Genomic DNA, 16,903 nt, shown 5'->3' on the forward strand with positions numbered 1-16,903 from the left:
TATTCCAGGGATGGGCAGGAACAGAGGCAGGCAGGCAGGCCGGACGGAGCGATGGGAGATCTGGGACTCTGTCTCTCCCTCTCTCTCTCTCTGCGGCGCTGGCAGCTCCGGAGGATCAATTACAACTCCGACTGGTTTCCAAACGATGCCCGGACCCGGTCCACTCCTTCGGCCTCTCATCCATACATCGCGCCCCTCCCCCGCCCACCTGTCCGTCCTTTCCAGCGCTTCTCCTCCGAAGCTTGCGCTTACATGCAGTCACAGCGTCAGAGGCAGAAACAGGACGACTTCTGGGCTCCCGCTTTCAAAATAAAAGCTTGACGCACGAAAACACGAGATAACAGCAACCGCGGTTGGTGAGGTGTACTGTTCAAAAATAAATAAATAGACAATTTCAAACAGCATTAACATGTAACACGTAAGAAAATGATTATTTTAAAGACAAAATATTGTTTGTATAGTATCTGTGACTTCATTTGTGGCAATTTCTCATATGTTTCTCTTTGAAACTGCTTGAAAAACTCCTCTTTTTTCAATTAGTTCATCCGATTTGCTTAATGCACAAGTAACACCAACATCAAAACATCCACAAAGCATGATGCTGCCGCCACCATGCTCTGCAGTTGTTCATGTTCTCAGATCTAGCCTAACTCTATCTTTCTTTGCCAGCTGACCACGAACCTTTCCTATGAACAAACCTATGAATTCAAAGAAAATTAAAAACAAAAAACAACAACAAAAGCACAAACAAACGCTCTCGCTAAGTTTTCTGGCAATTTTGCAAATGGCAATAATTTTTGCAGTTCTAACCTAAAACAAGAGAAGTTTGGTCTGCTTTAACTTCGGAGAGTGAGAAAAAAGAAAGGTGTGTGCGTCTTTTTAATGCATATCTGGTTCAACTGAAGATATCAGTTGAAAAAATTCTGAACAATTTCTAACTTGTGCAGCCATTTACACAAGTTGTCCCACTCAGGAAAGAAACTTTTTTTTTTTTTTTTTCAAATGAATAGTTAAAAATATTTACATTATTCTCAAAAGTTTTCTGGTGAGGTAGGAGTTTTTGTTCTGATTTTCGTGTGTCTGGTTTTAAAATTGTGTTTTGTTCTGCAAAGTGTCTCTTTCCTCTCTTTTGCTTTCGGAAATACTAAGCTGGGCTGCTGTGTGCTTTTTTTTTTTTTTTTTTTTTTTTTGTCTACTTCTAGAGCTGCGACTTAAAATGTTATTCAGAATTCACATTCTTGTTTTTCTGGATTCAGCGATCCAAACCGTAATCAATCAATGTGCTTCAGTGCTTCACATTTCAGGACACCAGCGTGTATCAGGTAACTCAGACCTTCAAAGAAAAGCAGCCATTTCACATTCTGCATCACTGATTCGCCTATAATCTGTTTCACTCTTGAGACAGATCATAGCATTTTTTATCTACATTAATGTGTATTTGCACAGTATCACAACAACAAATGTTTATAACAGTCATTGTTGATTAATTACATGCTCTTATGCAAGTATAGTTGGTTCAGGGGTACATTTTAAATAAAAAGCTCCGGATCAAACAAAATCTTCAAAGGATTTATGGAGTAAAGAAACACACAATCAAAACTGAAAGCAGAAATATATAAACGGTCCAATAAATAAATCAACATGCTTCAAATGCACCACGTAACTTTTCAAAAAAGGACAAGTTTACCTCGTGTTTTATTATTCAATTGAACTTCGTATTTATCTTTTCAGTTTAGTTTCAACAAATTATACATTTAAGCACACAAGTTAAATTTTAGGGTTTTTGAAAGCATTTTTGGATGTTGTTTTATTTACAGATGCATTTATGTCTCTTTATTTTTTATTAATTTCTTAATTACTTAAAAAATATTTGTGAATTCATTTAAAACATTTATTTTAAAAAATGTAATTGATGTAAAATGTTCACATTTGTTCTTTTTACATTTTTCCTCTTGTTTTTAATGACGTCAGTTTCGATCCTCCAAATATACAACAAAAACACACCAGAGTTATCTGAAATCTTCCACCGCCTGATCGAACAGCAGATGGCAGCAGAGAGCTGGTGTGAGCCAAAGGCACGCGCTCCACGACCATTTCATGCAAATGAGATGCTTATAAAACGGTAATTGCACCATTGAATTATGAATTCAATGGTGCAATTTTTGGTCTTCCTTTGTTTTCTTTTTTTTTGTCACATAAGACAAATCAAAAAAAATTTTTAGTTTTTTTTTTTTTTTTCTTGTTTGTTTGTTTTTTGTTGTTTTGATCCATAGTTGAGAAAAAGGGGCAGATATTATAAGATTATTTTCTTCTTTCTGCTACCTTTCATTTCATTTTTTTAAATTATTTTATTTTTTTTTTCCTTGTATTAAAATTTTTTTATTTGTATTGAATGAAATGAATAAAGATAAAGATGTGCCTAAAAAAAAAAAAAAAAAGAATTACGACGCGTCCTGTGCATCGTAATTCAGAAACCAAACATATTGAATGTTATGTAATAAACGTGCCTTTAAATCAGCGCTTAAAATCCACACATATGGAGCGTGTTGTCCAGGATCCTGCCTAGAGTGGGAAACCAGAAGCACACGGTGGGGTGGGAGGGGGGTCTGAGGGATGGGAGTCTTCTCTCACTTCTTAAAACAACAGTGCCTCTGATTGTGGAGCGTTAATTGCATCCGGTTTCCCGCGCCTCTGGCTGGTGAACCTGGACGCGCTCCTCCTTCCATTATGGGATGCGGAGAGAGAGAGAGAGAGAGAGAGAGAGAGAGAGAGAGAGAGAGAGAGAGAGAGAGAGAGAGAGAGAGAGAGAGAGAGAGAGAGAGAGAGAGAGAGAGAGAAAAAAACTTTCACGCGTGGATCAGGAGAACTCGGCTTTTGGAAAGAGCAAGCGCCCCGCTGGTGGAGGCATGGAGGGGGAAAGATGACCTGGGACTGGAATAGAGTCAGATTGTTGCTGTGTCTTTTTTTCCTGCTGCACATGGAGGAGAAGATACACCTTGTTTACATCCTGGTCTGACCCACTGCCTGGTGCTGCAGAGGAGCCGCTCTTCCACGTTGACCTGTAGATCCCCATAAAGTCCCACCCTATGAATTTCGACCAGATCCTCGCTGCCGTCGGCGGCTTTGGCAAATATCAGAAGATCTTGTACATCTGGATTTGTTTGCCTCAGATCCTTCTCGCCTTCCACATGATGGTGAGCATCTTCACCGGGGCCACGCCGCCCTACCGCTGCCGGGAAAGCTCCAGCCCAGGAGCGGGGAATCAGACTTCGCTCCCCGCAGAGAACGCCAGCCTCTCGGAGTCCTCCTGCTTCTCCTCGGAGGTGATGCTGCGGCCGCAGGGCAACCGGACGGAGCGCGTCCCGTGCGGCCGCGGCTGGGTCTACAGCACGGAGGTTTTCCATAGCACCACTGTGACCGAGGTACCGGAGGCTGATGCGATGCGGAAATGAGAGCTCAGCTCAAGAATAAATTCATAAGTTTAGTAGGAACAGAATTTTACATATATATATTTATAATAAGATAGACCACGTTGCTTAATAAGCAGTGGCGGTTCCTGCGTGAATGGTGTCCTGGGTAATCCCAGAGGGGAGCCCCCTCCACTCCACTCCACCACCTTCTGCAGCAGCTTAGCGCATAACTTTGGTAAAAAACAAAAAAAAAATTTCAAAGGAAAAAAAAAAAAGTACATAGTCTATTTATTGAAACTGTCATTATGTTGTGACAGTATTGTATGAGACAGATAAACTGTGAAAAAATCAAGCTCCTCTGCTAGCTAGAAACAACCAATCAGACTCAGGAGGAGGGTCTTAGCACTGTCAATCATGGTTGTATATGCTGCCTCTTCCCCTCTCATCTTGCTCTCTAGCTGCTACTCCACAGCTTCTTCCCGATAGCAGAGCCTCTAGTGGATGCTCAGGCTAGTTAGCATGGCCGCCGATGACGGCAGATATTAGTTGTGTTTAGTCAACATAAACTGGTCCCAAAACAGTTTGTGGTGGTATGAGTCCGTTTCCACTTTTAGGACCTCTCATTCCACGATGCGGAAAGGGCGGATCCGATCTCGGTATTTAGTAAACAAAATGGGATCCACAATAAATCGCAGAGTTTCACAGAATTAGCTGACATTGGCTGGAAGGGAAGGCTAGCTGTTGGTAGGGAATAAAAGGAATCACATTTTAACACCTTATAAAACAAATGTTCTGTTGAACCACAGCAGTCTGTTACATCTGTGAAACAAAATAACTAAATGTTGGCCTTTAGCTATTGGTTTGTTAATTTTGTTTTATTCACACTTCATACTTCACACTTTTTGGGTTAATAAGGATAAAATGGGGGGAAAAAAGGAATTCAGAAAAATTAGAACGGAAAAAATGGAATTTGGAAAATACTAAAAAGGATTTCATGGGGGCCTAAATATCCTACAACACTTTAGTGTTTGCATTTATTTGTTAGCTGAAGCTAGTTTTTTTTTTTAAATTTTTAGTAATAGTAAACATTTTGAATAACACAAACACACCCAATTACAGTCGCGGCTCAGTTCCATTGTTTGTCCTGGGTTGGTAAAATAACTCTTGTGTTAAACTCCGGAGCGTACCAGCAGATGATGACATTTATGTTGTGCAGACGTTGTTGTCGAGCGATCTGAGAGTTATGACTAAGTCATCGTTCACCTCCAGAGGGATTATCAACTCCCTATGGAACGGGTTTGCAAATAACCAATAGGAAGCTTGTTGTTAGCTGATAGACGCGCTAATGGAGGAGCCCTCTGGGTTGTGAGCCACACCGAAAACAGCCACAGCTAAGCATTTATTATGGAACTAATTAAAGAGCGGATCATAAAATGAGCAAGTCTTTAGGAGGAAAAAACACTTTTGTGTGCGATTCTGACGCACACTTACACACATCGCGCAGCAGACTTCCTGACAGAGACCAAACAACCACAAACCACACAGATACGATGATTTGTGGTTGTTGTTTTTCCTTTTTCTTTTTGCTTCCATACGCGTCTGCTACAAATAGTTTGCAACATTTAGCACATTGTGGTTGTTTTGGCTGTGCTGCTTGTTAGCAGTTTCCTGAGCCTTGTTTTTTTTATTTTTTTTTTTATTTTTAAAACACCTAACTGGTGTTTCCTACACAGTAGATGCTTTTGGCTCCAATTGTCGACACATTTACATTTTTCATTTCTTGTGCGACCTCTGCGACATTTCGTATCTCCTTTCAGATGTTTTTTAATCTGTTTCTGTGTGTCTCGTCTTTCTGCGTGAAATCTGAAAAATCATGGGTGCAGAAAAGCTCAATAAGTTAAAAAGAAAGAGACTTGATTAAAAATAAAAACCAAACATTTGTTTTAGCACCTTGAGAGGACTTTAGTAGGAAGCTGGTACGTGGTACGTGGCGAAAATGTCAAACAACAAGTAAAAATTGTATCCCGCCTGGAGAAAAACATCTGTAAATGACAGAACAAATAGGATTCAGTAGCAACTTTTAACTATTTCCTTTCTTCTCCTCCCAGTGGGACCTGGTGTGCAGCAAAGCTGGACTGAACAGCCTCGGATCCTCCATCTACATGTTCGGCCTGTTGGTGGGATCTGTGCTGTTTGGAGCCATGGCTGATAGGTAAGGCTGGAATCTCGGACTCTGAGTCAAGACGCCAGACTCGGCCGATCCAGGCTGATCTTCAGCATCAAAGTGTGGTTAAAGGGGCGGGCGCCGCTGGAGGAGTCCTGCTGGCATGTGGTTGTTATGTGTAAGTAGGGAGGCTGACAGACCGCGGTGAGTTAGTTCAACAGTTAAAAATACACAAGGGGGTTTGACTCAAACTGGTGACCTCTGCTTTGAGGTGGAGTTTGTTTCAGACGTATGACATCTTCTGAGAAATGGTGGTGTCCTTCCCCAACAAAAACAAAACAGAATCCAGGAGAGTTTAAAAGCAGGTGCCTCGGATTTAAAGGCACAGTTCAGCACGCCTCGATCAAGTGAAACAAACAAAAAAAATATATATATTTACTTTATTCAGCAGTGAAAAAAATAAATATATATATTTTTGTCGTTTCTTTGATTTATTAGGTCTTAGACCTGGAAAGAGTTGCTAGTATAGAACTGGCTGGTTGAAGGCAGCTACAGACAGCAAGACTCATATTTCACTCTGGCCTAGCTAAATATTCAGTTAGGTCTGAGCTAGCTAACTGTTTACAAACTTACTAATTAAATAGTTAGTTTTCTAGCCAATTAAATATTTTTGCTTCAAGCTAAATGTTTAGTTTGCTTACAAAATATTTGTTTTGGAGCCAAACATTTAGTATGCTAACGTAATACCTAAAGTTGTGTTGGGTGTATGAGTTGTAAATTTATAACATATTTAATAAAAAACACTTTTGTGAAAAAAACTGAGCAATGTGAGAATGAAGATGTTCTGCATAGAACAATGGCTGAACCAATCCCAGCTGTAGTTTAGCTAAACCCTTACCTTTAGGACGGAAGCTCGCTGCTTGTTTGCAAATCTTGAGTTGTTCATAAAGTGCAAAGAAAAAAAACAACCACAGCAAGAAACCACAGTGACCATTTTGTGAGTCAGGAATGAAAATGCTGATACAATAGAGAAGATTTAATGGGGCAAGCTGTTGTCAAGATTAGGGGCCATGAGGTCAAGCCATGGAGAACGGTAAGATATCAAGCTGCCTGTAATGTCCAGCTTCTTACTGAAATACAAGTCATCAAAAAAGAAATGAACAGCGTATTGATTGGGTGGTTGAGAAAAACTTTGACACTTTTAACAAGATTATTGCAAACATGGAGAAAAGGCGAATAGATTATGAGGAAGGCAACTCAGAAAACATCAGGAGGTAAATCCCAAACATAAAATTAGAAGCCACTTTACAAGTCATTTACAGTATCAATATGAAGCAATAGAAAAAACCTTTAGAGAGGAAAATTTAAATAGTATGACACCGTGGAAGGCGCGTTACCATAAGACATTCACGTGCTGAACACCTGCAACCAAGAATGTGTTATACAGTCTATCTTTTATAAAGACAGGTTTTGGTTAGGCTGCCTTATTTTGGAAGATGTCTCTGGTTCAACATTTAAATGTGTTATCCGGGCTGAAAGCTTTACATGAGCCCTAAAAACTACATCTTGAGCCAACTTGGGATTTTATGTGACAGACCGTCACTATCTTAAGAGTGCTCTCTTTGTGAAAGGTACGGCCGACGTTTGGTCCTGCTGTTGTCCATCGCGCTGCAGACTGTGTTTGGAGTCGCTGTAGCTTTTGCGCCCAACTTCCCAGTCTACGCGATTCTTCGCTTCGCAGTTGGGACCACCATATCTGGAGTCATTATCAACGCTTTTGTTCTTGGTACGAACTAAACGATCACACTCAAAGACGAACAAGACAAGGTGAACTATGAACGTTCAAGTTGTAACCTCCGACTTCCTGTTTCCCTGTCATAGATGTGACATTGCGTATATTTCCATTCTCTTAAGGTGGATGTGTGTGTTGCTTTACGTTAGTCTGTGTCAGAAAATAGCTGCTTGTCTAAACTTGCCCAAATCTACAGTTAGAGCTAGAGCTATAGAGTTAAAAACTGGAGCTAGAACAAACAAGGCTTAATGGGGAACCATGTTTCCTTTGTAAAATATTTTTTCTTACTATTTTTTTTCTCTCCTACTGCAATTAAATATAAACTCAGGTTTTTCTGCCTGATGCATTACAGAAAACTATTATTTACGTTTTATTGATTTCCACTTCCACTTGTATGTTATTTTAATATTTTAATTAAAAAATATCAACTGTTTTCTTTGTAACCCTTGCCACTTTATCCTCCACCTCACAGCTCTTGTCCTCTTCTCTCCCAAAACCTCCTCAATCTTCCTACGCCAGGTACTGAGTGGACGTGTACCAAGAGACGCATGCTGGCGGGCATCATCACGGACTACGCCTTCGGCCTGGGATACATGCTGCTTGCAGGGGTGGCCTACCTGATACGAGACTGGAGAAAACTGCAGCTCGCCATATCAGCCCCAGGCTTCCTGCTTATCTTCTACATACGGTGGGAGGTTCAACCAGAAAATTGGATCTATGCGTGTTCATGCTATACAATGAATGCCCTCTGTGTGGCGCTGAGTTCCTCCTCTCTCCTTATATCTGCTGTGTCCTCCATCAGGGTTCTGCCCCAGTCTGCCCGGTGGCTACTGGCCAACGACAGGAGAGAGGAAGCCATCGCACTCCTCCGCAAAGCTGCGCTAGTTAACGGCCGGGTCTTACCTCCCGCTGTCCAGGTCTGCGTCTGTTTCATTCGTCCTTCCATCTGTCCATTCATGTGTCAGTCTGTCGGTCCAATCAACCAAGCCAACCGTTTGACCATTCATCAAGTCATCCATCTACACATACAACCAACCAGTCTGTCCTTCCATCCAGGCAGATAGTGTAAAGTAAAAGGATGCCAGTCCAAAATTTAGGGGAATTTCCTGTAACTTAACAGTTTCATCTGTCTGTTCAACTAATCCAGCTGTTGCCGATCTGTCCTCCAGTCCATCCCTCCAAAAATCCATCCATTAATCAGTTCACCTGTCCAACAAATCCATCCGTCCATCTGGGCATCTATCATCTGTCTACCCATCCAACCACCCTGTCCATCAAACTAACCAGTCAATCTGTCCGTCCATCCGTCTGGCTGTCCAGCTAACCAGTGCATCCATCTGTCTAACCTATCGTCCATCCATCCATCAATCCAACCAACAATCGATTTTCATATGTAATGCTTGGCCACTCTTAAATATCTCCCACAAAGTTATTGAAAATAAGTGGCCAAAAATGTTCAACCCTAGGAGTGTATGTTTGGAACAAGAATATAAGAAATTGACAGAAAGGATGTTAGGTTGTCTGTAATGTCTTTCCAACTGTTCCTAAATACAGCTATTCCTGTTAGCATAAAACCTGAGTATTGTTCCTGTTCAGACAATCATGCCGGCTTTCAGCTGCTTATTGCACTTACTCAATTTCAGTCAAATTTCTTCTTGTGTTTTAATGTGCTCAGAAAACATTTTGATAATTGTAGACTTTTGATGCTATGAACAGACATTTAGTCATTTGATTGAAATTCAAAACAATCCTTATCACAGTGCTGAAACCAACTCGGCAAGCTTTAGACAAATCAGGAAATGGAACCTCTTTTATGTATTTAGTTCCTCCAGTTTCATAGGCTCGAGGTCAACCGGAGAAAAGGCATTTTTAAAAACTTCTTTATAGAAATTGGATGTAAACACACGATGGAAGAGGACCAGTCCAAGTCTGAAAGGCTTGGACAATTCCAGATACTATAGTTCTTCTCTGATGATGTTTGGACTGGCCTTTTAGTGCTGAGGATTTAACATGCTGTTTGTTTGTGGGTCTTTTATGTTCAACGTTCATTAAGTATAAAACACTCAGAGTTGCAGTAAGGTTAGATAACTTACTTAGTCATAATAGAACATTGCATTTCCTCGACTGCAGAGGATCTTCTTCAGTCATCTTCCATTTGTGGTGCTTTGCTTTCAGCTGCATACTGCTCCTGCTTGTTTGCTTAAAACTCGTATGGTAAAACTTATGCGCTGAAGTAATTTTCTACCAACAAGTTTTTTATTTGCTTGTGTGTCGTGTTCATTTACACATCAGGCTGAAAAGTGGGAGTTTTTAGGCGGCTCAAAGCGAAGTCACTCAGCTATGGATCTAATCCGGACACCACAGATGAGAAAGAGAACCATCATTTTGTTCTACATCTGGTATGTTCTGTCTGCCTTTTTCTGCATTCCTCAACGTTATTTCTAGATCTTTCTTGATTCTTCTCTGTTTGCAATCACAGGTTTGTGAACGTGCTAGTCTACTATGGGCTGTCTCTGGGTGTGTCTCGGTTGGGGACGGACCTCTACCTGACCCAGTTTGTGTTTGGGTTGGTTGAGATCCCAGCTCGCTCTCTGGTCCTGGTCGTCCTGCCCTTCAGCCGACGCCTCTCCCAGAGTGGCTTCCTGGCGATTGGGGGTCTTGCCTGCTTGTTGATGCTCGCCGTCCCTGCAGGTATGGAGGATGGAGACCAGGGATTGGTTGCAGTGTCAGAAAATATCTTAAAATGATATGCGCTTTGCAGGATCTCGCAGCTAACTCTCAGGGCGTTCCTACACAGTCTGGAAAAGTTTGAAATTTGACTTAGTTATCTTCCAAATATAGATAAATATGTAAAAAAGAAGAAAGAACATGAAAAGATGAATCCATCAATTCCACCTATTAATTTGTCCATCTAACTAGCAAGTCAATCCGACTGTCTATCTGTCCAACAAAGCAATCTATTCATCCATTTGTCCATTCATCCATCCAACTAATTCATCCACCCTTCCATCCATTTGTTCAACCAACCAGTTCATCAATCTATCATTAGTCTTTCCATACATCTGTCCGTCCACCTGTCCAACCAAACAAATAATCCATCTATTTATCCACCATTACATAGATGGAGGATAGATAGATGGTGGTTGGTTGATTTAACCAACCAACCAATAATCCTCTTTGTCCAACCAATCACTAACCTCATCCATCGGTCCATCTGACCAACAATTCCATCCATCAGCTACGAATACATATAAAATCTGCTCTCTAAAATGTCGATATTTTTCTTTGTCTGTAGATCATCCCAATGTCCTGACTGGGCTTGCCATGGTTGGGAAGTTTGGTATTACGGCCTCATTTGCTGTCATCTATGTGTACACTGCTGAGATTTTCCCTACTGTGGTAAGGTAGGTGATCTACGTTTTCTGCCAAGTAGTTTAAGGTTTCCTCAGGCATGCAGTCATGCAGCTTCGGCACTTGGTGTATCTGCAGGCAAACAGGAATAGGCGTGTCCAGCATGTTTGCGAGGATGGGGGGCGTACTGGCGCCCATTATAAACATGCTGCACAACCACAACCCCGTCACGCCGCTTATCATCTTCGGCACTTCCCCGCTTCTGGGAGCCATTCTCGCCTTGGCGCTGCCTGAAACTGCTGACCGACCTTTGCCAGACACGCTGGAGGACGTAGAGAACTGGGACATCAGGTACTGTGGCTAGATAAAGAGATAGTCCCTGTAAATAAAATCTGTTGCACTACTGCGTGTTAGCCTAGCCATTGTCTTCCAACGCAATTCTGCTCGATTCTAATCTTGATCTTGGCTTTTTCCCACTGAAGGGGATTTCTCTGATACTCCTTCTGAGTGAGGGACACCAGAGGACAGTCTAGTAGAGGTGTTTTTGACAAATGAAAACTCTGAGGATTTTCTGAAGAAGGGTATGGGGGTACCATCATCAATATCTCCAGAGCCTGTAGACTGTCCGAGTCCACCTAGGGATACTCCTTCTGAGTTAGGGACATCGGAGAGCAGTCCAGCAGTCCAGTGGAGGTGTTTTTGACAAATAAAATCCTGAGGATTTTTCTGAATAATGGGTATTAGTGGAACGTTTGCCAATTATTTTAGAGGAAGAACTTTCACCACGACATTGGAGAGCCTATTCAAATGACCCAGGTGCTGGCGGTGACACGACGGATGACGAGGCTTGGGAACCTGTTTGGATACCTTTTTGGCAAACAAGTTATTATTCAGTCGTGGAAAGCAGCTCGGATTCAGACTCTTTCTCTGACTCAGATTCTGAAACGTCTACCCAGTTGAATGTGGTTAGACATTCCTCTTCCACAACAGAGGAAGTGTTGGTGGAAGAGAAAGATGCGTTTAACAACGAGTATTTGATTATCAAGGCAGCTATAGCAGTTTTAAAAAGAGTTAAAACCTCTGTACTTGGATTAATTGAAAGTTTGATTAATTCAGCTTTTTAAAAATCTACTGCCTTCCAGAGAGTATTGAATCCATGCAACAATACTATTTTGATAAAGTCTGGAGTGCACTTCAAGGACAGTTTGTCTCCAGATAATGAGATTTTTCACAGGTTAACTGAAAAAGTAAATTGTAAATCAAAAGAGTTGATGTTTCTTTTAGCTGTGTATGACCCAGTATCCCGGGAAACACTTGTGGAGTGTTTTAAAAACCACTTAGCTGGCAAATAATGTCCGTCACTGAAGCGGCCATTTCACCCCATAAGAGTAGGGCGACACGGGCCGTGGTGGGCGTCCCTTATTTTAATTTCTGAAAGGTGGGAACCCTAGTCATTGTACTTTTTCATATTTTAATATCGCTTTCTTACTTCTCTGGTATCGGACTTTCACTTATTTTTTAAGCGTCACAAGCTTTCTGTCGTAGCCCAGGGTAGGAGAAGCGCTTAGATAATATAACGACTAGCCGGTCTCCTTCCGCCTATTACGTCCGGTTACATTTCAAAATAAGAGCATCATCATAAATCGCATTTAAAAAAAAAATAATTAAGTGATTTTTCATAGAGGTTTATTAGTAGGGTGGGCTAACTGTTGATACCTGACCATTACATTTAAAACAAAATCCGTTTTGGTTACTGAAGTAATATGTATGGAAGGCCGTTTCCGCCAGTCTGTTAAAAAAATAAATAAAATTATCTCATTATAATGAGATAGTATCTCATTATTTTGAGTTAATGAGATAGTAACTCAAAATAATAAGATAGTATCTCATTATAATGAGATCATTTATTTTTATTTTTTTTAACAGAGTGGCGGAAACGGGCTTCCATAAATATGAAATAAGTAGTTAAAAAAGAGTAGTAAAAAATATATTTTTAAATCATTAAAAACATTATGTTAATTAAACTGACCTTGAAATAAATAAATTGCACAATTAATTTCTTGTCTTCTTCTTCTTCTTCTTCAGTGTTTTTACCAGGCTAGCTTCGTTTAGATATATCAAATAAAATGCCAATAAAAGTTCAATTTATATGGTTCAAGGTACTGTTGGAAATCTTTCCGTTTGTATTTTTATCTCTGGCAGGATGGCTCCCATTTTGGAAAACCTTGAGCCGTACCAAGACTTCAAACCACCAGAGAGCAGCTGCAACATCTAGCGAGCCAGAACTCAACATCTGTGTAACAGAGATGAGCCGACTCTGTCAACCAAACGTTTCGCTGCCTCGAAGCTCCGATATCTAACACACTCAATCAACTTCTATGCAACTGCAAGTCACGATGTGATTATGAGCTCTATCCAAGAAAGCAAGACATTCTCCACACACCAAATCAGCACAAGGTGTTCACACACAAACACACACAAAGAAGGCATTCAGCGCTCCTGCCAAGGCCAATGAAAACCTCCCTGTTTAATCAGACGCAGGTGAGAACCAACAGTCAGGAATAGTTGCAGTTTACACTTCCGTATATCCGTCGTCCAGTTTGTACCTTTAACCCAGTTTTACAAAGCGAATTCATTTAGAGCGCCCTATACATATAAGGAAGTAGAAAATAACTCACCTTAGGAATTAGGAGACAATTTTTGCATATTTGTATACCTTTATAAATGTCTATATAAAACTGCCAGTCCAACACTAATGCAGCTTACAGGCCTGATAAGCTCCGTAGGGTCTCGTTGAAAAGCAGAAGTACCTTTCAGATCTAGGATTTTATGTATAAGGACATCGAGGTAAGTGGTTTAGCAATTTGGAAAGTACACCTCAGAAGAACAACACATTTAACAGTTGTCATTATTTATTTATATGATTTACATATATAATATCCTAGCATTTCTGACTCTCTGAAGATTTCTTTTCTTCAACGGATCAATTATCTTCAGTTCACCGAAGATTGCAGACATCCATTTTGTCAACATTGCCAGGTTTGGTGCATCTCTTTCGATTGTTATCAAGTTGCGTGACACAGTTTCATGAACTAGTTTGCTCCCTTATGTTCAAATTAGACTGTTCCAGAAATCCTGCTTCTTTATCGACGCAACTCTGCAAATTTAAAGGTGTGGCATTCCGTACCCGTGTAGACTTTCACGTGTACGAAAAGGAGCTGTCAGTCATGAAGGGGCTTCATGCGCCGTCCATACCCACCAGGTGTCCCTTTGGAATCAATAAAGTATTTTTGAACTGAAATGACATCTATGAATCTTCCAAATAATACATTTTAGCAGGTCAACTTGGAGTTATTTTTGGTTTGATCAGGGGATCATACTCTACCTTATGATAAACTGTCCCTAAAAAGATTTTAGTATTCTGTAATTTCCTGAATAATTCAAAATACTAAATTAACAAGTAAAATAAACTAATACGCAGTGATTTTTAGTGTACTGGTACAAAATCGCAACGCTTGGGTAAAGAAATATAGGCGTTAGGGTGATTGCTATGGAGGTTTTAAATGTTTTCATGCCTGACCTCAGACAGGCATTTCTTGGTTGATCTGCAGCTACGTTAAATTGTTCAGTCTTTGTTGCCGCAGAATGATGGATAGTTCAGAAAAGACATCATAAATGACCCGAGTCATTTTTGCTGACGACTTTTCACTCAGGATGCACCATCCAATATTAATATTGTTGTTCTGGCTGATAAATTCTATTTGCCGATATTATATATATTTCTCTACCCTTTTGATATTATAAAATGACCACCATGTTGACGTTGCTTCTCCGCTTCAAGGTACACAATCCTTTGCTTCATCACATGACCAAACATTGCCTGCCGATAACGAAACATAGATAGCAATAAAACGGAAATGAACATTAGTTGTTAACATGGCCATAGTTTTACTTATCGAAACAATCCGATAAAAAATGACCGTCATCGGCCGATACTTATGCGATATATTGGCATTAACATATCTCTACTTTTAAAATTGGAATATTCCATACTCTTTCACATGCTTAGAGCAGTCCACTCAATGTAAAGGTGCTGAAGTCCTATGGATGATGACTGCACCTCTAACCCCTTCAACTCGCTTTCAAAGGTCTGCTTTCGCTTTGCTACGCATTGCTTCTATCTGTCTTTACCATATGTCGTTCATATGAGTTTCCATCTTCCCAACTTTAAGGCCTTTAGTTTGTTTAAATCTTATACATTTAAACTTCACTGAACTGAAATGACTGTAAATCCCGGACAGGGCTCTTAAGCATTTTTACATTTCATACAAAACACTTTTTCCAAAGTGTTTCATGTCTCCTGAGTTGTAATGTGAAGCATGAGTGCTGTATTTTAATGCTATTTTTCCAAGTAGCTGCAGCCGAGATTAGTTTGCATGCACTAGTTCCTTTTGTCATGCACTGTGTAGCTTTTGTATGACTTCTATAGACTTGGTTTTTTATTGAAATCATGGGATGTAACAGATCAGCATGAATCAAGGTGCTCGACTTTAGTATTTTTTGTAGACATATGCTGTTTTGGATGAGTGAAACGTAATCACATGTGAATCACGTGTGAATCAATATATACTCTATTGAGTTGTTTGATCTAGTAGGTTTAAGGGCTGTAGTTGCATTTATAGAAGAAATGGTTGAGAAAAAGTGCAGGCATCAAGTTGCTGCAGATTTCTGCTGCAAAAAAATGTTTTTAAAACAAAAATTGTCTATAGCCAAAAAAAAAAGTTTATATAGATTCTTGCATATCTTGATATTCTTCATATTTTCTTAAAGCACGACCACAAATTCTAGTGGATGTTACTGGGATTTTCTGTGATAGACCAACACAAAGTAGAAGATAATTACCAAGTGAAAGTGTGTTGGTTTGTTACAGGGGTCTGCAACCCGCGGCTCTTTAGAAACTTCCACAATAACTTTGGATAACATGATAAAGAACCACATAACCCTTCTAAATATAAACATAAGGTGAAGCAGTATGCCTTAAAATGTCATCACAATATTTTGTGGTGTTTATAGCGATACCAATGGCGGTGAAAATACAGTTTTTACAACTTCTTTTGGTCATTTTTAGGCAACTATTTTCTCTACTGACCGGTCCATTATGGCATTAATAAATCTGAAAATATTAATCAGTAATGTGGTAATGTTTTCATATATTACCATACATACATACATACATACATACATACATACATACATACATACATACATACATACATACATACATACATACATACATACATACATACATATCTCAGATATAATTAATGGGATTTTGTAGTTATGATAAATCCAAAAATCTTTTAAGAAACAAGAAATGGACGTGTCTAATAGCTATAACACATTAAGGTTTTAGCTGTTTTCTTCATCCCATGGAATAATTACATTGAATTTCCACAAAAGAATGACATTTGAAAGTGTATTTTTTGTAGATTAATATTCCTTGTCATATAGAAAACTTTTTTTTCCCCAAAATATTTTCCACAAATAACATCTGATAGAGGAAAGTTAATCCATTTTGTTTTTGTTGAAGATTTTTGGTTTTCTTTATTTCAAAACTTAAAAACTGAAGTTAAATTGTGGTCATAAGGTGGATATGTCTCAGAAATTATAAGTTACATTTTTTTCTAAAATGTTGTGTAACATTTCAATCTGGAGAGACTCAGACGGAGATAAGAAGACAATTAGAAGAGTTTATTGACAAACAGAATTTAAAGTCTTTGGCGCTCGGGCCCCGGCTGGGGATAACGGTTATCGCAGCGTTAGCGATAGGCTTCAGGTGAGCATCCCCGATGCTGTTAGGAACGTCATCCCCCAGGGGCCCGGCACTGGTGGTGGAGGTTGAAGAAGGGTGTGGGCCTCAGGACCGGGCGAATGGAGGAGAAGGGGTGGTGGTGGGTGGAGCTCGGCTGGAGAGTGAAGGACGCCATGAATGAAGGTCCTTATCAGCTGGGACTTGGTCGATGATTGGACGTGACGTGGCTTGGTCCGGCGTTGATAGGTCAACGATTGTGGGCAGGTCGCTTCAATTAACGGGTCCCGGTGGGGATGAAAGAGTCTTCCAGTTTGAATTTGCGCCTAGGCTTCATTTGTGGCTCTAAACAAGTTTTATTTAGGTGAACTGCCGGT

The 16,903-nt window shown here is 40.1% G+C and overlaps 1 protein-coding gene across 1 annotated transcript; it reads left to right on the forward strand.

Moving 5' to 3' along the window:
* The first annotated feature begins 2,840 nt into the window (after positions 1-2,840).
* LOC102236022 (solute carrier family 22 member 13-like) lies at positions 2,841-16,458 on the forward strand. Its single transcript, XM_014473753.2, has 10 exons — positions 2,841-3,422; positions 5,519-5,622; positions 7,206-7,360; positions 7,886-8,054; positions 8,169-8,283; positions 9,659-9,765; positions 9,846-10,057; positions 10,662-10,770; positions 10,856-11,068; positions 12,920-16,458. Exons 1-10 carry the CDS (start codon positions 3,087-3,089, stop codon positions 12,990-12,992), a joined length of 1,593 nt encoding a protein of 530 aa, XP_014329239.1. The 5' UTR covers positions 2,841-3,086; the 3' UTR covers positions 12,993-16,458.
* The last annotated feature ends 445 nt before the right edge of the window (positions 16,459-16,903 follow it).

The sequence above is a fragment of the Xiphophorus maculatus genome, chromosome 13, assembly GCF_002775205.1.
Source record: "Xiphophorus maculatus strain JP 163 A chromosome 13, X_maculatus-5.0-male, whole genome shotgun sequence".
NCBI lineage: Eukaryota > Metazoa > Chordata > Actinopteri > Cyprinodontiformes > Poeciliidae > Xiphophorus > Xiphophorus maculatus.